The sequence below is a fragment of the Mytilus trossulus genome, chromosome 2 (assembly GCF_036588685.1).
Source record: "Mytilus trossulus isolate FHL-02 chromosome 2, PNRI_Mtr1.1.1.hap1, whole genome shotgun sequence".
Lineage (NCBI taxonomy): Eukaryota > Metazoa > Mollusca > Bivalvia > Mytilida > Mytilidae > Mytilus > Mytilus trossulus.
In genome coordinates, this window is record NC_086374.1 from 19,759,945 (window position 1) to 19,780,130 (window position 20,186).

General features: G+C 31.7%; 2 protein-coding genes across 3 annotated transcripts in view; both read right to left on the reverse strand.

Moving 5' to 3' along the window:
• Window positions 1-1,003: 1,003 nt before the first annotated feature.
• On the reverse strand, window positions 1,004-14,060 carry LOC134706695 (glyoxal reductase-like). The gene is made up of 7 exons (XM_063565867.1): window positions 13,957-14,060; window positions 7,249-7,431; window positions 6,106-6,234; window positions 5,520-5,627; window positions 4,645-4,863; window positions 3,869-4,016; window positions 1,004-1,409 (listed from the first exon to the last, which is right to left on the reverse strand). The coding sequence occupies exons 1-7, from the start codon at window positions 13,962-13,964 to the stop codon at window positions 1,350-1,352; spliced, it is 855 nt and encodes a 284-aa protein (XP_063421937.1). The 5' UTR covers window positions 13,965-14,060; the 3' UTR covers window positions 1,004-1,349.
• A 4,307-nt stretch (window positions 14,061-18,367) lies between these two features.
• LOC134706696 (integrin alpha pat-2-like) overlaps window positions 18,368-20,186 on the reverse strand; it is a 43,623-nt gene continuing 41,804 nt past the window's right edge. For both annotated transcript variants that reach the window (XM_063565868.1, XM_063565869.1), the window contains one exon: window positions 18,368-18,518. The gene's annotated coding sequence lies outside the window, so the exon portion shown is untranslated. The remainder of the gene's footprint in view (window positions 18,519-20,186) is intronic.

Sequence of the window (20,186 nt, forward strand, 5' to 3'; positions counted from 1 at the left end):
TAACTTTCTTATAAGATTGCAGATTTTTGACAATTTGGTACAAAATACAGTCCAGAATCATATAGATTGAACAGAAATATAGTTTGTTCGGGTCTAACTCAATGTCAATTTCAAATACACGTATATTTGTGGTTCAACAGACTGAGGGTATTCTTTTTAATACAGGAATGTGTTTTAGTTATGAAGAGTACTAAGCTTATCATTTGATACGCCATACACGCGTTATTCTACATAAGACTCATCATTGACGTTTAGATCAAAATACTTAAAAAGCCAAACAAATATAAAGAGCATTATTGACCCAGAATTCCAAACGGTTGTGTTGAATTTAGCCAAAGTAGTATATGCCTTGGATAAGAAAATCCTTGTTATTTAGAATGATTCATACTTTTGCAAAGAGTTACTATATAAAAATGACCATATAATTGATATGCATGTCAACACCGAAGTGCTGACTACTGGGCTTGGGATACCACTAAAGACAGATATTTGCTGTATTTTTGTGAATTCCGCCTCTATAAAAACCACCCTCAGGAATAATGAGAAAGTTTCTTTTAAACAATTGTACCTTGTACTTAATCTTAAAAAAGAGTTAAGTCGTACGATTTTTGTATTCCCTTAAAAATATCTCTTTGGTGTGTCATAAGATTGCTTGAATTACTATCGAAAAGTTTGAAACAATTAAATGCTCTTTTTAGAGACCAGTTACATAAACTTTCGAATTAAGTTTTTTCTACTAAAATAGCGTGGAAATCAATCATATCATGCAATATCTCACTTTGTGAGGAAACACACTGATCTCCACACCAAATATACCGATGATGATATCATCAAAGTTTTGATTTTTCTATTAACAACATATTTTTTGATATTGGTGAATTAATTTTTCATCTAACATTAGCGAACAGTTGGTGTTGCAATTAGTACTACTTGTGCACCACTACTAGTGGACTTGTTTTTGTACTCATATAAGGCAGAATTTTTAAAGAAGAAAAACGAACCATCTTGCTTAAGTCTTTAATATAACTTTAAAATATACTGATGATGTTCTGTTACTTAGCCACCATCTCATAAGTTTTTATAACTTATATATCCTTGTAAACTTTAGATTAAGGAAACTACCCAAAATTAGAAGGTCTGATGTTCTAACAACATATAGACGTCGATTTTATGTAGTCCCTGATATTTACCGTTAACAAGATTACATGTGTTGTCCTCTGTTCAAATTGTTACTCAAATGTTCATCTTTAATGTTACTTTTAATAGGTTCGTACCAATGGTGATGAAAAAACAACCTTAGCGAATATCATCAGACCAGCAGTTTAACTGTTGGCATGATTGCAGATTATTTATCCGTTCCATGGAGAAACGCAAGGGTTCCAGGTGCAATATTCATCTGTAAATGTTTTCTACAATATATAAAATCTCAAGAGGAAAAGTTATGTTTTTACAATTTCTCATGTTCATTTCTAACTAATAAATTATATTATTGTTAATAATTTTCTCAAAAATATCATTATATACGTTAATCTAGAGGTTATAATGAGCCTGCGTCGTTAACTTTGGACAAAGGACACACATGGCTTCATGACAAAACTGTGTTTTTGTGATAGTAATGTATTTGTAGATCTTACTGAAATTCTTTCTGTTTACCATTATCTCCATCTTTACTGCACTTGGCCCAGTAGTTTCAGACTAATATATTTTGTATTTTATTTTACAAAAATGTACATCATTTACGAAAACTGTTAAAAAATTTACTGTAAAGGGCATTAATTCCTTTGGGGTCAATTGATCATTTTGATCATGCTGACTTATTTGTAGATCTTACTTTGCTATACATTATTGATGCTAACAGTTTATCACTATTTTTAATAATTTTGAAAATAATAATCAAAAGCTGCAAAATCCTTTAAAAATTACCAATCTAAGGTAGCAATCCAACATCGGGTTGCCTGATTTGTCTAAAAATCTCAGGGCACATAGATGTTAACCTATTGAACAATTTTTCCTTCGTCAGATTTGCTTTTAATGCTTTTGTAAAAGGGATATTAGCCAAAAAAACTGCATTTTACCCCTATGTTTTATTTTTAGTTATGTCGGCCATCTTGGATAGCGTACAGGGTAGTCGAACACATTTTCAAACTAATGATGATTGTGGCCACGTTTGGTTAATTTTGTCTCAGTCGTATCAGAGGAGAAGATTTTTTATTAAGATTACAAAAATTGTTAAAAATTTACTGAAAATATCTCCTTAAGGTAGCACAATACAAAGATTTTTTTAGTTCCAATCACTAACATTTGAAATGCTGTAACTTTCTTATGAATGCATAGAAAATAATAAAAGAGGTACATATAGATAGATAAAAGATTAATCTTTAAATGAATGTAATATTTTTATTATGCAATCATTATGTAATCAATTATTATGTAATTAGTGGCAAAATCTGGGTAAGGTCACTTGAATGAATTTAGCTCTTTCATCTATTTAACTATACAGAAAATTTTAACGAAATCTTAATCAACACATCATGGGCTTCAAAAGAGTGTCTCAGATTGTCTCTATTGTATTCTATTCTCTCATAAATCTCCTATTAGTGAAACATCCTAACCACATAAAAGAAGATAATGTTTAATTAGGTGCAAAATTTGTTCTATACATTCTATCTGAAATCTGAGACACCTTTTTGTAGATAATGACCATAGGAACAACATATAATAAAATCAAGCCTCTAGGGATACCTATGCAGAAGCTAATTTCATTTGAAAGTGGAAATTTGGTGAAAAATATTTTAGACACCGTTAACATTATAATTGGTTACATAATTGTTGCATAATGCTAACATTGCATTAATTTGAAAGAGTAATCTGTCAGCTATCCAAAACTACCACTTTTATAAATTTTCAAGCAATTTTAAGAAAGTTTCAGCATTTTAAAACTTGGTAGTTGGAGTTATAAAATCTTTGTATTGTACTACCTTAAGGGGTCAACTGACAATTTTGGTCATATTGACTTATTTCTAGTTTTTACTACAAAATTTCCTAAAAATTACCGATTCAGGGGCAGCAAGCCAGTAACGGGGTTCAATAGATCTTAACGTGATGAAATTGTTTACCCCGTCAGATTTGCTCTGAGCGCTTTTGTTTTCAGAGATATAAGCCAAAAACTGCATTGTACCCCTTATTCTATTTTTAGTCATCATCATGTCAACCATCTTGGTTGGCAGGCAGGGTCATCGGACACATTTTTTAAACTAAAGACCCTAGTGATGATTGTGTTTAAGTTTGGTTAAATGTTGCCTAGTTGTTACTTCTTTCCAGTATGTTAATTTAACTGCACCAAATGTCCTTTTCGTCAATGAATGTTTCTTTAGGTGTCAAATAAGCTGAAAAACTATAAGCCAAAATATTTGAAAATCCATTTAATCAAAACAAAAAGGATAAATTCTGTCTAGTAGCGATTTGATGAGGTAAGCCTAATTATATTTATTTTATAAACGATAACTTTACTGTCTCGTGTTAGAGCGATGTTAGAACACTCACAAGCATGTTAAACCTTGCCTCATTCTTTATGTACAGGTCTGAATCAAAGAAACTGTAATCCAGTGATTTTCCTTCATTGCTGACAGGCGTATTTGTTGTTTATGTATTATTATTGTAGAATAAGTTAGGTTTTTGTTGTGTTTTGTTTATACAGAAGTCTTGATAAACTACATTACAACATGGTTCTTTCCGTTGTTGAAACTGTACCTGTAAGTATTCACATCTTTGTTCTTTTTATCCTTTGAAAGTTGTCTCATTGGTAATATTATTACATATTCTCTTATGTTCATTCTCAGTTATCTTATTTGATTTACTCATATCTCACCATCAATTCTATGTCATCTTCCTTTAAAGACCAATCGAACACATCGGCATTTGTTTCTATATGTCTTTGATCAGAGGATTTTGGTATTGTAACGAAACCATGCTGAACGCTCCATCGAATCAAAATCTGAGGTACATACCTCTTATATCTATAAAACACCATAACTCATTGGAAATGATCAGCAAACATTTAAAACGTGCAAACATTTCTAATACACAACAGATTCAGCTTTGACAATTTCATTTAAGTTAGATAAAGATTTTTCAGTTATATCAGTATAGCAGTCCTTTTTTATGCATTGTTTATATTATGACATACCGTTTTATTTGGATTAAGAATGTTCGGATCTAATACTTTTCAAGGTAAAATATATGTAGAAAGATTTTAAATATTCATCAATAATACTGATAGGTTACGCATTTTAGGGACGACCAGTTCAATGTAGGATAAAACCTTAATTCATACAGTTTGTTTTACTGACGCCCCCCCCCCCCTCTTTTGTCCCCGCCCCTTCTTAGCTTAATTTGGGAAAAGTTTATTGACCAATAAGGATATATATAAAAACGATGTCAATTAAACAAAAGCTGCAGCAATTGTGACCCCCTACCCCCTTACTATTTGAATTAAGTTTTTTTTATCATTCATTGATTTTTTTATGTTGTCCCTTACAAGTATGTGTTTATCGTACAATCTGAGAAATGAACACTGCTTAGGAATAGAAAGAATATATGTCCGAAATAGTTTATGTACAAGCTGTAGTACTATCTTAAACTAACCTTTCTGCAATATCTACCAATAGCTTATCGTTGAATTTTCTGCCTTTACATAGAGGTGAGTATCCCATCAATGTTATACCATTAGCACGACAATAGTTGACAATTTCTGTTTTTTGTTGCCATGGATGGAGCTCTATCTGGTTGATCACTGGTGTTGGAAGTCCGGCAGATTTTAAAGCTTCTAGATGGTGAACACCAAAGTTACTGACACCTAAAGACCTATATATTTATTATAGATTGTTTTGCATGATTGACATGTCTATATATATCAATAGAAATTTATCAGTATTACATCATAAATGTTTATTAAATGTTTCAAGTGCACTAATTATCTCGATCTTCCAAAAATGTCCATGTAAAAAACTATTTCATTGATCAAAGTGGTTATATATTTGTTAAAGAGAAAACGGAGAATACCATTTACCAACAATCTTTTTCCCTTCTTTAGAAATAACATCGATAACACCTTTTACCCGTGTTGACAATGTCATTTTCAATGGATATTGCAACATAATAAATTATGGTCAAGGAATCAACAAGTTTTGTTTTGTGTTCTTCTGTTGTTGTTTTTTTCTATTTTAGCTATGGTCTTTTCAGTTTGATATCCATATAAGAGTTTGAGTGTCCATTTGGTATGTTTCGTGCCTCTTTTTTAGGGCTATTTTCATGAAAATTCAGACACATCCTTTTCAACATCCATCAATATTTTTGAATGGTTGTTTTTAAAAGCGCATAACTATCTATATGTTTTTATAACTTTGATTTATCGAAAAGATTTTACATATTTTCATTGTGAAATTATGATAAATTGCATTCGCATTACAGTTTGTCGATAATATATGTTCTCAACATTAAGAAAGCTTGTGATTACTTACTTTATCATTCCCTGTTCCTGTAGTTCTATCATAGCCTTATAGGTTTCCACATTTTTTCCTTTTGCAGGATTATGAATACAATACAAATCTATGTAATCCAGTTTCATTCTGTAAAAAACAAAGGATTAATTTAAATCGTGAATTTTGTATCTTACCCATTTAACTAGGTGTTCATTTAATTAGAAAGCGACTTTTGGTTATCTCTGAACCGATGTCTAGAGTAAAACAACTGTAGTATGCGAGGTTTTGCTGTGTTTTTGAAGTCTCATTGTGCTTTCACTCTGACGAATCTAACAAAAAAACAACGTAATTAAATAGAATTACAAACGGTCGAAAAGACATTCAACACTCCACACAAATCACAGTGGATACTATTAAAGATTGAGAAAACTAGATCCACTCGTTTGAAATTCGAGTTTTTATAAATTTTCCCTTTTTTAATTTAGAGTTTGATAAATTTGTCAAATTAGTAGCATGTCTTAGTAGGCATATTTTCAAAGGTTAAAAAAGACCGAAATTTCAAGGGAGTGGCATGTACCGACAAATTCTAAAAATCAATATTTCTTCTGAGTAAACATGAACCTACTTCCTTAGGCTTTCCGTGAACACTTGTTTACATCTATCGTAACCATTTTCAGACAGCTTGTTCACAACAAATATATCCTTTCTGTCTACGCCAGACATCTCAATACCTCTTCCTATCTCTTCTTCGATCCTAAAAATCAAATAACGCTGAACAAAAAAATCTATATTTTATTTTTAATTTCTGTATAAATCTTCTTTATGTACTTTCGGATACGTCCTTGTACAAAAGTTTACAAATTACATATTAATTCTATGAAGCATTAAAACAAAAGAGTCTTTCCAATGCTTCATGCCCTGAATGTGATTTTTATAGTCTACGGTCCTTTTCATTTCAGGAATCTCAACATTATTTTTTTGTTATTTTGCTATTTTTTGGATTAAAGCGACTGCTCTTCCGTAGAGACCTAGAAAAACATCTTTGATGCACACACTATTGTAATTACGTCGTTTAGGAAGTGCTTTTGATGCAATAAATGCTGCAGCAGGTATATGAGGAAGCATGATTGAAATTGGCAAATTATAGTTTTGCTGTCACTAGTAGAATTCGGTTTACAACTATGATACGTCTGTGTGTCATCTTAATAGACATTTTTTGCTGTCACTATGTTTAAGTTCACACAATCCTTTTAGATTTTGTTTTTCATTTTGATTTGCATGTTCTTAATTGATGTACGAAATTTGATCATCGGAAATTAGCATGGCTTCTAATGTGACTTATTTTTTTTACTTAGATGAGGCCGTTAGTTTTCTCGTTTGAATTGTTTTACATTGTCTTGTCGGGGCCTTTTATAGCTGACTATGCAGTATGGGCCTTGCTCATTGTTGATGGCCGTACGATGACCTATAGTTGTTAATGTTTGTGTCATTTTGGTCTTTTGTGGATAGTTGTCTCATTGGCAATCATACCACATCTTCTTTTTTATATATTCTGTGTCGTATTTGGATTTGTGTTTCATTGAACCGTGTCTTACATCTCCTTTGGGTTTTTGAGTTGATATCACTCATCTTCAACTTTATAATTTGGGTTCTTAAGATATTTCATTTAATTTTTTTGGTAATGTTTTCCTATCTCAAAATATGGAAGCCTGTTATACTAGACAATACGTGAATATAAATTTATGTTCAGTATGTAAAAAACACTAACCCATGAATTTCAGCTGTATCAATCAATCTGTATCCTTGTGACAAAGCATATACTACTGCTTTCTCAGCTTCATTACCACTAGTATTAAACATACCAAGGCCAAACATTGGCATTGAATTACCATCAGATAATTTTATTCTCGATTCCAAACCTTTCGCTATCGTTACCATGACGGTACGTAAACTGTAAGATAAAGCAATAATATTTTTACATGACTTATTAAATTTTTCTTGTTTTTTTTTTCTTTAGTATATTTGTGTACCTTTGAGGAACTTCATTTTGTTTATTATGTATGTTTAAAGTCTGTCGATTACAGTTGCTTCACAATATAAGAATAAATCACATGGAATGATCAGTTGATTATCAATACTTGCATAAAACTCCTATAAACTTTTCGACCAGGAACACTGAAAAGTCGTGACTGAAAATGAGGCGCTTTCTGTGTTTCCTGTCGTCAGGAAAGCACAAAACAAAAGGTTGGAAAGCCAAGATGGAAAAAAAGTAAAATCACAAAAATGCTGAACTCCGAGGAAAATTCCCAAACGGAAAGTCCCTAAAATGAAACACATCAAACGAATGGATAACAAATGTCATATTCCTAACTTGGTACAGGTATTTTTGTGTAAAAAATGGTTGATTGGAATCGATTGGATGATGGAAATCTGAAGGGCTATGTGACCGAAGTTGAAAAAAATGTAAATAACCAAATACATCTGTATTAACCAAATACATCTGTATTATCCAAATATCCAGGAATTTGGTCTTTAACAGAATGGTCGTTAAAAATACCGGCAATATTTACAAAATCAAAACCTTTATTGACATACTTTATCTTAATAAAATGTTTTTTATGATCTTCAGGGCGATAAATATTTGGAAACAGTTTAGAATAACAATATGCCATTATAATATGGACAATTTCATACTTAGGACTGTAATATGAAATTGTGTTGCAATCCTCTAAAATTTTATTTAATTTATTTATAGGTAAAGAACAAAGTTTGGTTAGCAGATAGTGTCTGCCGTTGTTTTTTTAAATAGAAATTAGGTCCGAAATATTTGTATGGTTGGTCCGAAATTTTCTTTGATTGCGATTTTTTCTGCGTCCATGAGAACGATTTTTACGAACAGTTTTAGAAACTATATCCAAAATGTTAACAGAATCGGTTCTTGATATATTGCCAATTCCCATGATATTATCATTAAGACCGAGAGGGTAGACTGTCTGTAATTTTTTTGATCCAATTTAATTCAATTATTTTTCGTGATCGTACAAACTTTGAATGAGATTCACCAGGCTGCTTATTTACTACTTCTAAAGGTTGAACTGTTAGATATTTAATAGGATGACTGTGTTGATAAATGATACTTTTATATAAGCGGTTTTGAAGATGGAGACGTGTAGATATTAGTTTAGTATTTAATATGTTTCCATTTCTAAGCTTCATATTTGTTTTTTGGTATGTAGATTTAATACAAAGGAGCAAAGACTGGCGTCCAGAATATGGACCATCACACAGTAGATTGAATTGTGTAAAAATTAGAAAGTAGAAAACTGTTCGGCTCAAGACGTCAAATGCTTATTGTCATAAGTTACCCGACAAATTTATCAAAAGATAGAATATATCAAGGTAGCGACTGACGTCTGACTTAATAGATGAATGGGGCTGAATATTAAAATACTACTTTTTGATAGATATTCCTAAAGTAATGAACATAGAGAAGTTCTCGCTCGGACACACACTCCATAATCTAGTATAATATAAGAGCATAAACCTTAAGCACGGGGAGTAACATTTTGTTAACATTTTGGATATAGTTTCTAAAACTGTTCGTAAAAATCGTTCTCATGGACGCAGAAAAAATCGCAATCACAGAAAATTTCGGACCAACCATACAAATATTTCGGACCTAATTTCTATTTCAAAAACAACGGCAGACATTATCTGTTAACCAAACTTTGTTCTTTACCTATAAATAAATTAAATAAAATTTTAGAGGATTGCAACACAATTTCATATTACAGTCCTAAGTATGAAATTGTCCAAATTATAATGGCATATTGTTATTCTAAACTGTTTCCAAAAATTGATCGCCCTGAAGATCAGAAAAAACATTTTATTAAAATAAAGTATGTCAATAAAGGTTTTGATTTTGTAAATATTGCCGGTATTTTTAACGACCATTCTGTTAAAGACCAAATTCCTGGATATTTTGATAATACTGAACTCCCTCTCATTTGTTATATTTACAAGAAATCTACCCGAAAATATGTGTTTAATTATAGCCAATTGTGTAAAGATGTAAATATCACTGAAATTACACCTATGTCGTGTAATTGCAGAATACACCTATGGCCCAATTTCCCATGTTATAACAGGAGACCTTAACATCGTTCGCGACCGAGAGTTAAAATCATTCCTCAGTAAAGGACTTAAATATCGTCCCCGTCAACTATTAACTGGAATGAGTGTCGTAATATCATCCACGACTCACTCCGTGCCTACTGTTTGAAATGGGTAAAACGTGAAAAAGCTGACAGAAAATCTTTGGATTCTTTTTTTAATTCAGTAATGAAGTTAGTTGATATTCGAATACAACATTTTAAAGAACATTTAACTCTTAACAAAAACCTTTAAAAACCCTATTTCGCGTATCAAAAATAAACTAACAGAACTAGCCAAGAAATTTGTTTTTGTCCCGGCTGATAAAAGAGGGACCAAAGGGACAGTCAAACTCGTAAATCTAAAACAAACTGACAACGCCATGGCTTAAAATGAAAAAGACAAACAGAAAAACAATAGTACACATGACACAACATAGAAAACTAAAGAATAAACAACACGAACCCCACCAAAAACTAGGGGTGATCTCAGGTGCTCCGGGAGGGTAAGCAGATCCTGCTCCACATGCGGCACCCGTCGTGTTGCTTATGTGATTACAAATCCGGTAAAAAGTCTAATTCGGTAGGTCAAATTCATGAAAGGGAATGGGGATTGTAGTTACGACGTAAGGAACATATCCGATATCATTTGTGAAACAATAATTCCATAACGGTCAACCAACTCGTGATGGCGTCCGTAAAATTTACGAAGGGATGACTTCAACTTCACCATTTGGAACTCTTGGTTTAATAGCTTCCTTTTGAGCATGATAAAGCTGCTAATAATATCATTATTGTTTGACGTAAATTTTATATAGAGGTTCTGCAAAAGGAAATCACGAATTCACCAACATTCCAACTGACTTCATTTTCAGAAAACGACATCTGTAACAAACATAAACTTTTAGCCACTTCTTTACAAGCAGAACCAAACACAACGAAAGTCCCAACTATGTACTGGCTTCCGAAGCTGCACAAAAAACCTTACAAATATAGATTTATTTCATCTTCTATAGCTATTGTTCAACTACTAAATTGTCTGTTTTACTTACTAGTACACTTGGTACAATAAAAAACCTGATAATAAATTGTTCAAATAAGGCCTTTGAAAATAGTGGAATTAATTACTTTTGGAGTGTCAAAAACTCGTTGGAAGTACTTGATAAATTGCATGCATATATTGGTGATTTTGAATCTGTTCAAAGTTTTGATTTTTCTACCCTATATACCACTTTGCTTCATATTTTTACTAAGAAAAAATTCACATCCCGAATTAACTGGGCATTTAAAAAGTCGGAATGCGAGTACATATGTTCAAACTCTTTTAGATAATTTTTTAGTAGCAATAAACAAAAGAACTATGTCAATTGGACATGCTTTGATACTATTTTTGCGCTTCAATTTTTACTTGATAACATTTTTGTTCGCTTTGGAGATTCCGTATATCGTCAAGTTATTGGAATTCCAATGGGGACTAACTGTGCACCACTTATTGTGGACCTGTTTTTGTATTGTTATGAGTTACAATTTATGACTAAATTTAGCAAAGACCCATCAAAACAACATTTGATACAAAAATTTAGCAATACTTTTAGATATTTGGATGATATATTGGCTCTCAATAATGACGACTTCAGTATGTATACTAAAGAAATTTATCCTGTGGAACTTACTTTGAATAAAGCTAATGATAACAATGACCACTGCCCTTTCCTCGATCTTGATATCTATATCATAAACGGAAAGCTTAATACAAAAATTTATGATAAAAGAGATGATTTTTCATTTCCTATTGTTAATTATCCATTTTTAGATGGTGACGTTCCCTTGTCACCATCTTATGGTGTTTATATATCTCAACTTGTACGATTCGCTCGTGTATGTAACAACGTATTAGATTTTAGCGAGAGAAATTTATGTATTACTGAAAAATTATTACACCAGGGTTTTCGATATCACAAACTGGTCAAATCATTTACTAAATTTTATCACCGGTATAAGGAAATAATTCGTAAATATAACTCAACATGCAGACATCTTATACATTTAGGTATTTCACATCCAATTTTTTATGGAAATATTCTTTATAAAGCACAAAAATGTCAGTACTCTCCTCAGAAACTAACAAAACCTTTAAATAAACTTATAAGAAGGGGATATAGTTACGATACTGTTGTCAGGTCATAAAAGATTGCATATTTTGGCTTTAATATTGATTCACTGATAGGGTCTTTGCATCGGAATTAAACACATTTATTTCTAAAAAACAATTGTTGACATGTCACGGGTTATGTTCTTCTCATATATTTTATGATAGTATGATACTAAACCCCTAACGGGAGGGATTGTGCCTGATATTCATATGATGAAGACATAATCTTTCAATCAGTTTAATTGAGGTCTGGAGCTGGCATGTCAGTTAACTGCTGGTAGTCTGTTGTTATTTATGTATTATTGTCATTTTATTTATTTTCTTTTATTACATCTTTTGACATCGGACTCGGACTTCTCTTTAACTGAATTTTAATGTGCGTATTGTTATTCTTTTACTTTTCTACATTGGCTAGTGGTATAGGGGGAGGGTTGAGATCTCATAAACATGTTTAACCCCGCCGCATTTTGCGCCTGTCCCAAGTCAGGAGCCTCTGGCCTTTGTTAGTCTTTTAGTGATTTTAAATTTTAGTTTCTTGTGTATAATTCGGAGTTTAGTATGACGTTCATTATCACTGTACTATTATGCATATTTTTAGGGGCCAGCTGAAGGACACCTACAGGTGCGGGAATTCTCGCTACATTGAAGACCCGTTGGTTGCTTTCGGCTGTTGTCTGCTCTTTGGTCGGTTGGTTGTCGCTTTGACATATTCACCATTTCCTTTCTCAATTTTATTGTAATTTAATTTTGTCTTTTTGGTTTTTGAATATTAACATACTATATGAATATAAGGAGATGAGCGATTTTTCCAGAAAGTTTATGTGTTGCATTTCGTCGGGTAATGTAATGTATCTCGGTTGTTTCCTGTAATTTGTTACTACTTCAGTTTTATCGTATATCTTTTGTAAAGTCATTTTATAAAATTTACTGTTTGCAATTGTATAAATTATTCTAAATAATAGGGATGTTCTGGTACCTAACAGAAAACCCTGGCCGTTTTTGGCACAACTTTTTTTAACTTTTGGTCCTCGACGCTGTTCAACTTTGTACTTGTTTCGGCTTTCAAACTTTTGAATCTGGGCGTCACTAGTAAGTCTTGTGTGGACGAAATGCACTTCTGGCATATTAAAATTTTAAACTTGTTGCCTTTTGTTAGCTTTTATTCTTGTGTTTCTTGGTCAATTATTTTATCATATTTATTTATATTGTAGTCCTGTAATGTTGTGTTGTCATTTTAATGTTATATTTCTCATGGCCATAATAGAGGGAGGTTTTGGTATGCCACAAGACCAGGTTCAACCCACCTTTTTTCCTTCAAAAATGTCCTGTACCAAGTCAGGAATATGGCCATTTGTTATATTATAGTTTGTTTCTGTGTGTGTTACATTTTAACGTTGTGTTTCCGTTGTGTCGTTTGTTTTCTCTAATTTTTTAGCGTGAATTCACGTTACTATAAGACGTGTCACGGTACTCATGGTACTTATCTATCCCAAATTCATGTATTATTTGGTTTTGATGTTATATTTGTGATTCTTATAGGATTTTGTCTAATGCTTAGTCCGTTTCTATGTGTCTTACATTTTAATGTTGTGTCGTTGTTCTCCTCTTATATTTTAATGCGTTTCCCTCAGTTTTATTTTGTTACCCCGATTTAGTTTTTTGTCCATGGATTTATGAGTTTTGAACAGCGGCATACTACTGTTGCCCTTATTTGCCCTTCTCCTAACCTTGATATAGATAACTGTATACTTAAAATAGATCGAATATATGCATATTTTTAGCATTCAAATTATGTCACGAATAATATCACTGTTATAAATTTTAATACAACGCGTCAAAGTTTCTTTAGTATATTATTTTTACCTTGTTTTATGATTACACGTTATGGATATATTCCCTCGGTTTTGTTTTTGTTTCCCGGACTTATTTTTGCCTAATCGAATTATGGCGGTTGAACAGCGGTATACTATTGTTGTCTTTATTTATATTTAATATTTTTAATACTTTGTAAACAAGCCTACAATAATATGAGGAAACAGTTTCACGTTTTATTCTGTGAATCAAACATGGAAAAAAAACAAGTATTTACTTACGTTTTGTAATCAGTTATTCTTGAAAATAAGCAATTGTTGTTAAACGATAATATCAGTTTTACAATGCATGTGTCACGTACCTGTACATGACCTCGGATAGATATCTGTCTACACTATCAAGGTATCTTTACATAAGATGAAGACCGTTCGTTACATTTTCTTATTTTCTCTTTCGTACATATATATATTTGCAATATTTATTTTTCTTCCGGTTTAAACCGAAAGTAAATATACTATTTCAATATAAATAGTGAGTATTTATGAATTTCAAAGAAAAATAAATGGATTAAGTTGAATACAACCCTTTATTCTTCTTTTAAAAAGAGCATTTCTACAGATAACATGGAATGACCGTGGTAACAATATTCAAACAAACATCATTGTATATATAATTAAATCATACTGTTTTTGATATTTTTATTGTGTTTTTCTGTTAAAAAAACCAATTCATAAATCAATGTAGGCTTATTTTATTTATTCATCTGAATATTCCGCTTTTAATATATTATAGACTATATGTGGTATATCTTTATTAAGGAGCAGCTACATAAATATATAATGTTCTTCTTCAAAAATTATATACTGGAGCCTTTTGTCACGTGCAGGATATTACCGCAAAATTCTGAAAAATAATAGAGAGTGGAAAAGGTCTACATCTACCAAATTTCTCTACTGGACTAAAACATTCAAAATATGAATAATTGGTATGACTGTGTTAGAGAATGTGGGTTAAAAACAATCACGGTTACTCATTTCTGACTTTATTCTCAACCCCTCATCTACATCCTTTATCTCAACCGACGGGAAAGCAATTAGTACAGAGAAAAACGCGCAGTAACAATTAGTTGTCAAAAAATAATTTCGAATATATCGCAAATGAAAATCAATACTACAAACGAGAAAAAAATCAAATAATGGTACTAATGTGAAAGGGGTTTGATTTAATACACAGGTTTCTCAAATAGAGAATTTTAAGCGAAAGAACGCAACCCTCAGACGCAACCATATCAATTAACGTTTTTAGTATCGATAAGGAGCATATGATCTAATCTACTCGTTGAAAACTCTTCTGATATCATATAAACTTTTTGTACGTGAGGAAAGGGGAAAATTAATCACATCATGTGTTGATAACAAATTGCAATAGGTGTCTATCCAGAATTTTAAACATAATGGAAAAAAATCTGAAATCTTTGTCTCCAAGTATTAAAAAAAAATATTGCAAAAACAACGGTGTATATGGATAGATTTTCAACAGATTTCTCTTAATAGAATACAGGGCATATACGAAGACGCAAAGACACCCTTTTCCCATTAACGCTGACTTTAAATGCTTGACCGGACAAGAAGAATCATGAGACCAGAATATGGAGATTTTAAGCACAAGCAGATACCAACAAATGAAGGGGTTCAGTTCGGGGTACCAGAAAGTTTCTATCCCCAAATGGTAGGAGGAATCACCAGTCGTGTTTCGTGGACCTGAATGGATTGAAACCTTCATTGATGCTGTATTGGAAGAGGAAAGACAGATTAGGGATATCACATCACACAATGTACCAATGAAAGTAATTAAATATTTTTATTGTTCCACAGGGACATTCAAACATAATCATAAAACTTTTCATTTTAATTTGAATTATTTTGTTAATGGAAATCATCAAAACAACTAAAGGTGTATACGGTTAATATCAGTGGTGTTTTATTCATTATGTTTGCTCCTATATCAAGTCTGTCTCATAAGAGGTGCGTTGACGGTAGTTGCAAGACAAAGTTCCCCATATACCTGCATTTTCAAAGGGAAGGCCACAGTACTCCAACATTCAACCCGAGCGTCCTCTAGACAAAACCTACCTAATGCAATTATTTTGTTTTAGTTGTCGTTGTCCTTAACATGCACGAACTTTTTGACACTGGACGTAAATAACCTATGCAACAATCTTTTGAGAAATGGGTATGTGGCTTGTTGTAAGACAAGGTTCCCCACTTTCATTTTCAAGTGGAAGGTCAAATTTCCCAATCCATCAACCTTGACTTCCTCTATTGCAAGACCTACCTAATGTAATTGTTTTTTGTCATCGTCCAAAACATGCATGAAATCTTTGACACTTCGCGTTAAGGAAACATCGGTCAATCAATACACTGATCTTGAATTAAAGAGTTGTAGTTGTAGTTTATTCCGATTACCTTTGTAAATACAATGGTATACAGAAAATAATAACGACAACGTTATCCTCAGTCACAACTGTGAAACATGAGGTTTATATAGAAATATTTAAATATGTACCGGATTGTCTATAAAATAAAAAAAAGTCTGATAGCAAAGTAATATTTTGACGAAATTAAGTTCCTTTTTCACTTTTGAATTGAACTAACTTGCTTTCATGTACAGCACACTTTAGTTAAGAGTTGTGTAGATTCAGATTCATGACTTGGTGTTAGTCTTTTGTTACAGTATCGTTGTGTATTTTGCAGATCGGCACATGCGTATTGTAGTTTTTCGTTTCCAGATCTAGATGTTTCCATATTCGGTTTGAATAGATTACAATCGATATACAGCTCGTCTCTAACCAACAGTACTTTCCTATTTTCTCTTCTGGCCTGTTTTGCTACCGGGTATAACATGTTTTCTTGTTTATTCTATTTATTTGGAAATTGTTCTTGTACTCCAAAATGTGTCCCTGTTAATTTGAATCCATTTTTAATACAATTTCTTTGTCCTTAGTTGAAATGAATTTTGCCAAAATTGGACGATTACCTCCGCGACCATTTTTCCAGAATCTGTGAACTGAAATGAAGTTGATTTTTTTGTCAATGTTTAACTTTTGTTTAATAAAGGAATTAATTGTATCATCTGTGTTTTCTTCTGAGTGAAATTGAATTCCAGTAAAGATTATGTTGTTTTTCATTGAGCGCCACTTTAGCCCAATAACATCATCTTCAGTGTTACTCAACCTGAAATCTACGTTGTCATTACGATCTTTCTGTTGCAATTCTGCAGTTTTTAAACTTGTTATGTTTGAAATGTTTTCTCTACACTTATCCATATGTTTTGCTACACATACATTTAAGTCTGTTTCAAATATTGATTTGCATTTACAAATAACTTAAAGCAGATTTTCGAACTTAACTGACGACAAAAGCGATACCTTGAATTTTCCCATTGTAAATTTCCATTCATGAGTAGCAAAATATCAGCAGCCGGCGCTAGCATATGAAGTGTATATATCACACATCTGGTAATACGATATTCCAAAGTTAACCTTTTCACCATGATTTCCTTGATTTGGGTAACTCCTTACAAGGAAGCGTTTCTATCGAAGTTAATGGTCAAGTTTGAGCCACATTTAAAAAGTTTCATTGACTTGTCATAATTTGATTTGCCATTAATGAAATCTGCTCTGTCTCAAATATTCTATTTGTTGTCATCACCATCTGCTCTCTTTTATAAAGTGTTTATTGTCCAAGTTTTGCATTAAAGTTATGTGTACAGTTGCTTTTTCTTTCTTTTTTTCTCGGTGTTTTTTTTTCTTTTTAAATGTGGATTTTGTCCCTGCTGGGAACAGTCTATTACTTGAACATCAAACTTTTTTTCGAAGATTTACATTAGCTCAATTCTATGGTTACAGTATTTAATTTTGCCGATATCATAACTACCATCTAAAAATTGGGAACTAGAGACATAAAATAACTACTTGATATAAAAGAGATTAATTTGTAAAAGAAACTTTCCGTTCTGAATTCTCCTAGGAGTTCAGTTTTTTTTTCTATTTCATCTTTTGATATGATATTCCACATGTTGTGGTTCCTGTGAAAAATTCATTGATAGATGATTGATGTTTAAAAAAACCAGTTTGTACTTGTTTGGCTTTATAAATATTTTGATATCAGCGTCACTGATGAGTCTTGTGTAGACTAAACGCGCGTCTGGCGTACTAAATTATAATCCTGGTACTTTTGATAACTATTCAAATTTTAAAGTTGAAGTTATCAATAAGACATTATGACAAACACCATCAAGTTTTGGATTACTGTTTTGGAAAATCTGTATCTGTAAATCATGAATATGTTCCACTTGTTGTAGCCTACTTTTTACACTTATGAAGCACTTTAGTAAGCACTGCCAAATGTGGTCGGTTTGTTTGTTCAATCATAGTTTGCTAAGTATGATTTTGTCGACTGTATCTTCTCCCCTTTTGATAAAATTATCAGATTATTTACTCCATCAAGTAAACATATGCTGCGATTTATGTTGATATGGCTTGCTTTTTTGTAAGGGTTTCGTTATATCATAAATATTTTAAATTATGCGATATTATTTCTCTTATCTGTGTTGACAAAGGTAAATGCTGCCACATGCAGGTTTTATTTTTGTAGAAATGCAATGGCACAATCACTTTTGAGTCTTGTGAATTTATGAGCCAACAATACAATTGTGGAGTCTTTGTAAAGTATATCCTGTGTCGTTTTAGATTACATAGAACTAAACAACAATTTTAAATTATATAACATTTTTAATAATATATAAAAGATGAAAATAACCATTAAATGGCCTAATAAGTGATTGACAATCAGTATGAACGGGTGATCAATGAAACAAACAAATAAAACAACTATGAAATTAAAGCTTCAAACATCTCTAGAACTGAAATAAAAAGAAAATAAAAATCCATTATCAAGGACGTTTAAAAAAATTAAAACGTTTCTTTTTGATACTAAAGGCATATCAGTTGATACCATTCACTATTAAAAATGTTCACTACATTCACTATTAAAAATGTTCACTACATTCACTATTAAACATGTTCACGACTTATATCTAAAGATACCTACAAATGCATTTCAACTTTATGTTTTGCTTATTTTTGGAAGAGCTCTTTGTCATGTTTTATTTCCTTATCAGAACCATTTTTTATTTTTTTAATAAAGGCACTCTAAAAATTACATTGAGCCTTTTGTCTTATTTAAATTCACAATCAGCATATCCACTTCAGTACATAAACGATGTTCTTTGACCATCTTAACGTCCAAAAACAGTTATGTTTCAAGAATGTTTAGTTTAAACATATTTTATTTGCGTAATTGTGCAAAAGGGATGAGACAAAAGTAATCAAACTTATAATGTCTTCTCCCATAACAAGAATGTGTCCATAGTACACGGATGTCCCACTCTTAATTTTATCAATTATAATCCTGGTACCTTTGATATCAATTATTAGACTTCAACTTCATCAAAAATTCCTTCACCAAAATCTTTAACCTAAAGCTGAATACACGCTCAATTTTGTCAATATAACGGAGCTATAATCAAATGTCATACCAGTGACAGGTGTAGTTCAATAAACCCGATTGGACCCACAATTTTTTTCGAAAAAAACACGTACCAAGTCAAGTATATAAGTTGTTTTTACTCGTTCTGTTGGTTGATACCATTTGATTTTGTCAGTTTTTAAGGACTTTCTCTTTTGTGAGTTCGTTACATTAAGTATACTTTTTTTCTCATTTTCGTAATTTTCATGTATATATTTAAAAATAAACCAATATGCCTTTATTTATCAACTAAATTCATGCAAAACAAAACTAAAATGTAATTTGAATAAAAAACAGAAAGTCTATTTAAATAATCATTAAAAAAACAAATTTAAACACAAAACCATAAAAAAAAACATGCTTCGAAAAAGTCAATAAAACCAAATCTTTAAAACATTTACTAATTATAGAAATAAAGCATGGATAACATCCTATATGATAGCATGCTCATATACTCATTGCCCGACATCATAACAGATTTCTAAGTCCAAAGACTCATAACTCAAACAAAATTCAACGTATAAAAAGTTCATGTGGATATGTATATCTACATATTGTGTCCTTGATACATATATATAAAGTTTATGAAATTATGAGGTGTTGTTGCAGTGGAGTTATGATTACAAACTGTTGCAGTACCCCCTCCTCCATAGTAGTATATTGAGTCTAAAATTCTAAGTTCAAAGAGGCATGATTCTTATATTTGAACATTCATTTCTGGTAGATATGCACATCCACATAATTTGTCCTTATCATCTTCCTAGTTTCACGAAATTATGTTGCATGGTTTCAGAGGAGATGCGCTGACTGACGTACTGGTCAAAACATTATACCCTTCAGAACTTTGTTACGTGTTGAATTATTTAAGGCTGAATTTGAATCCTTATAACAACTTTATATATATATATATGGTCCAGGACCACAATTATTTCGGAGTGCATTTCTTTAAGAACATAAATGAAAATAAAAAAAATCCCACCTGCGCATTCTCAAAGAAACTTTT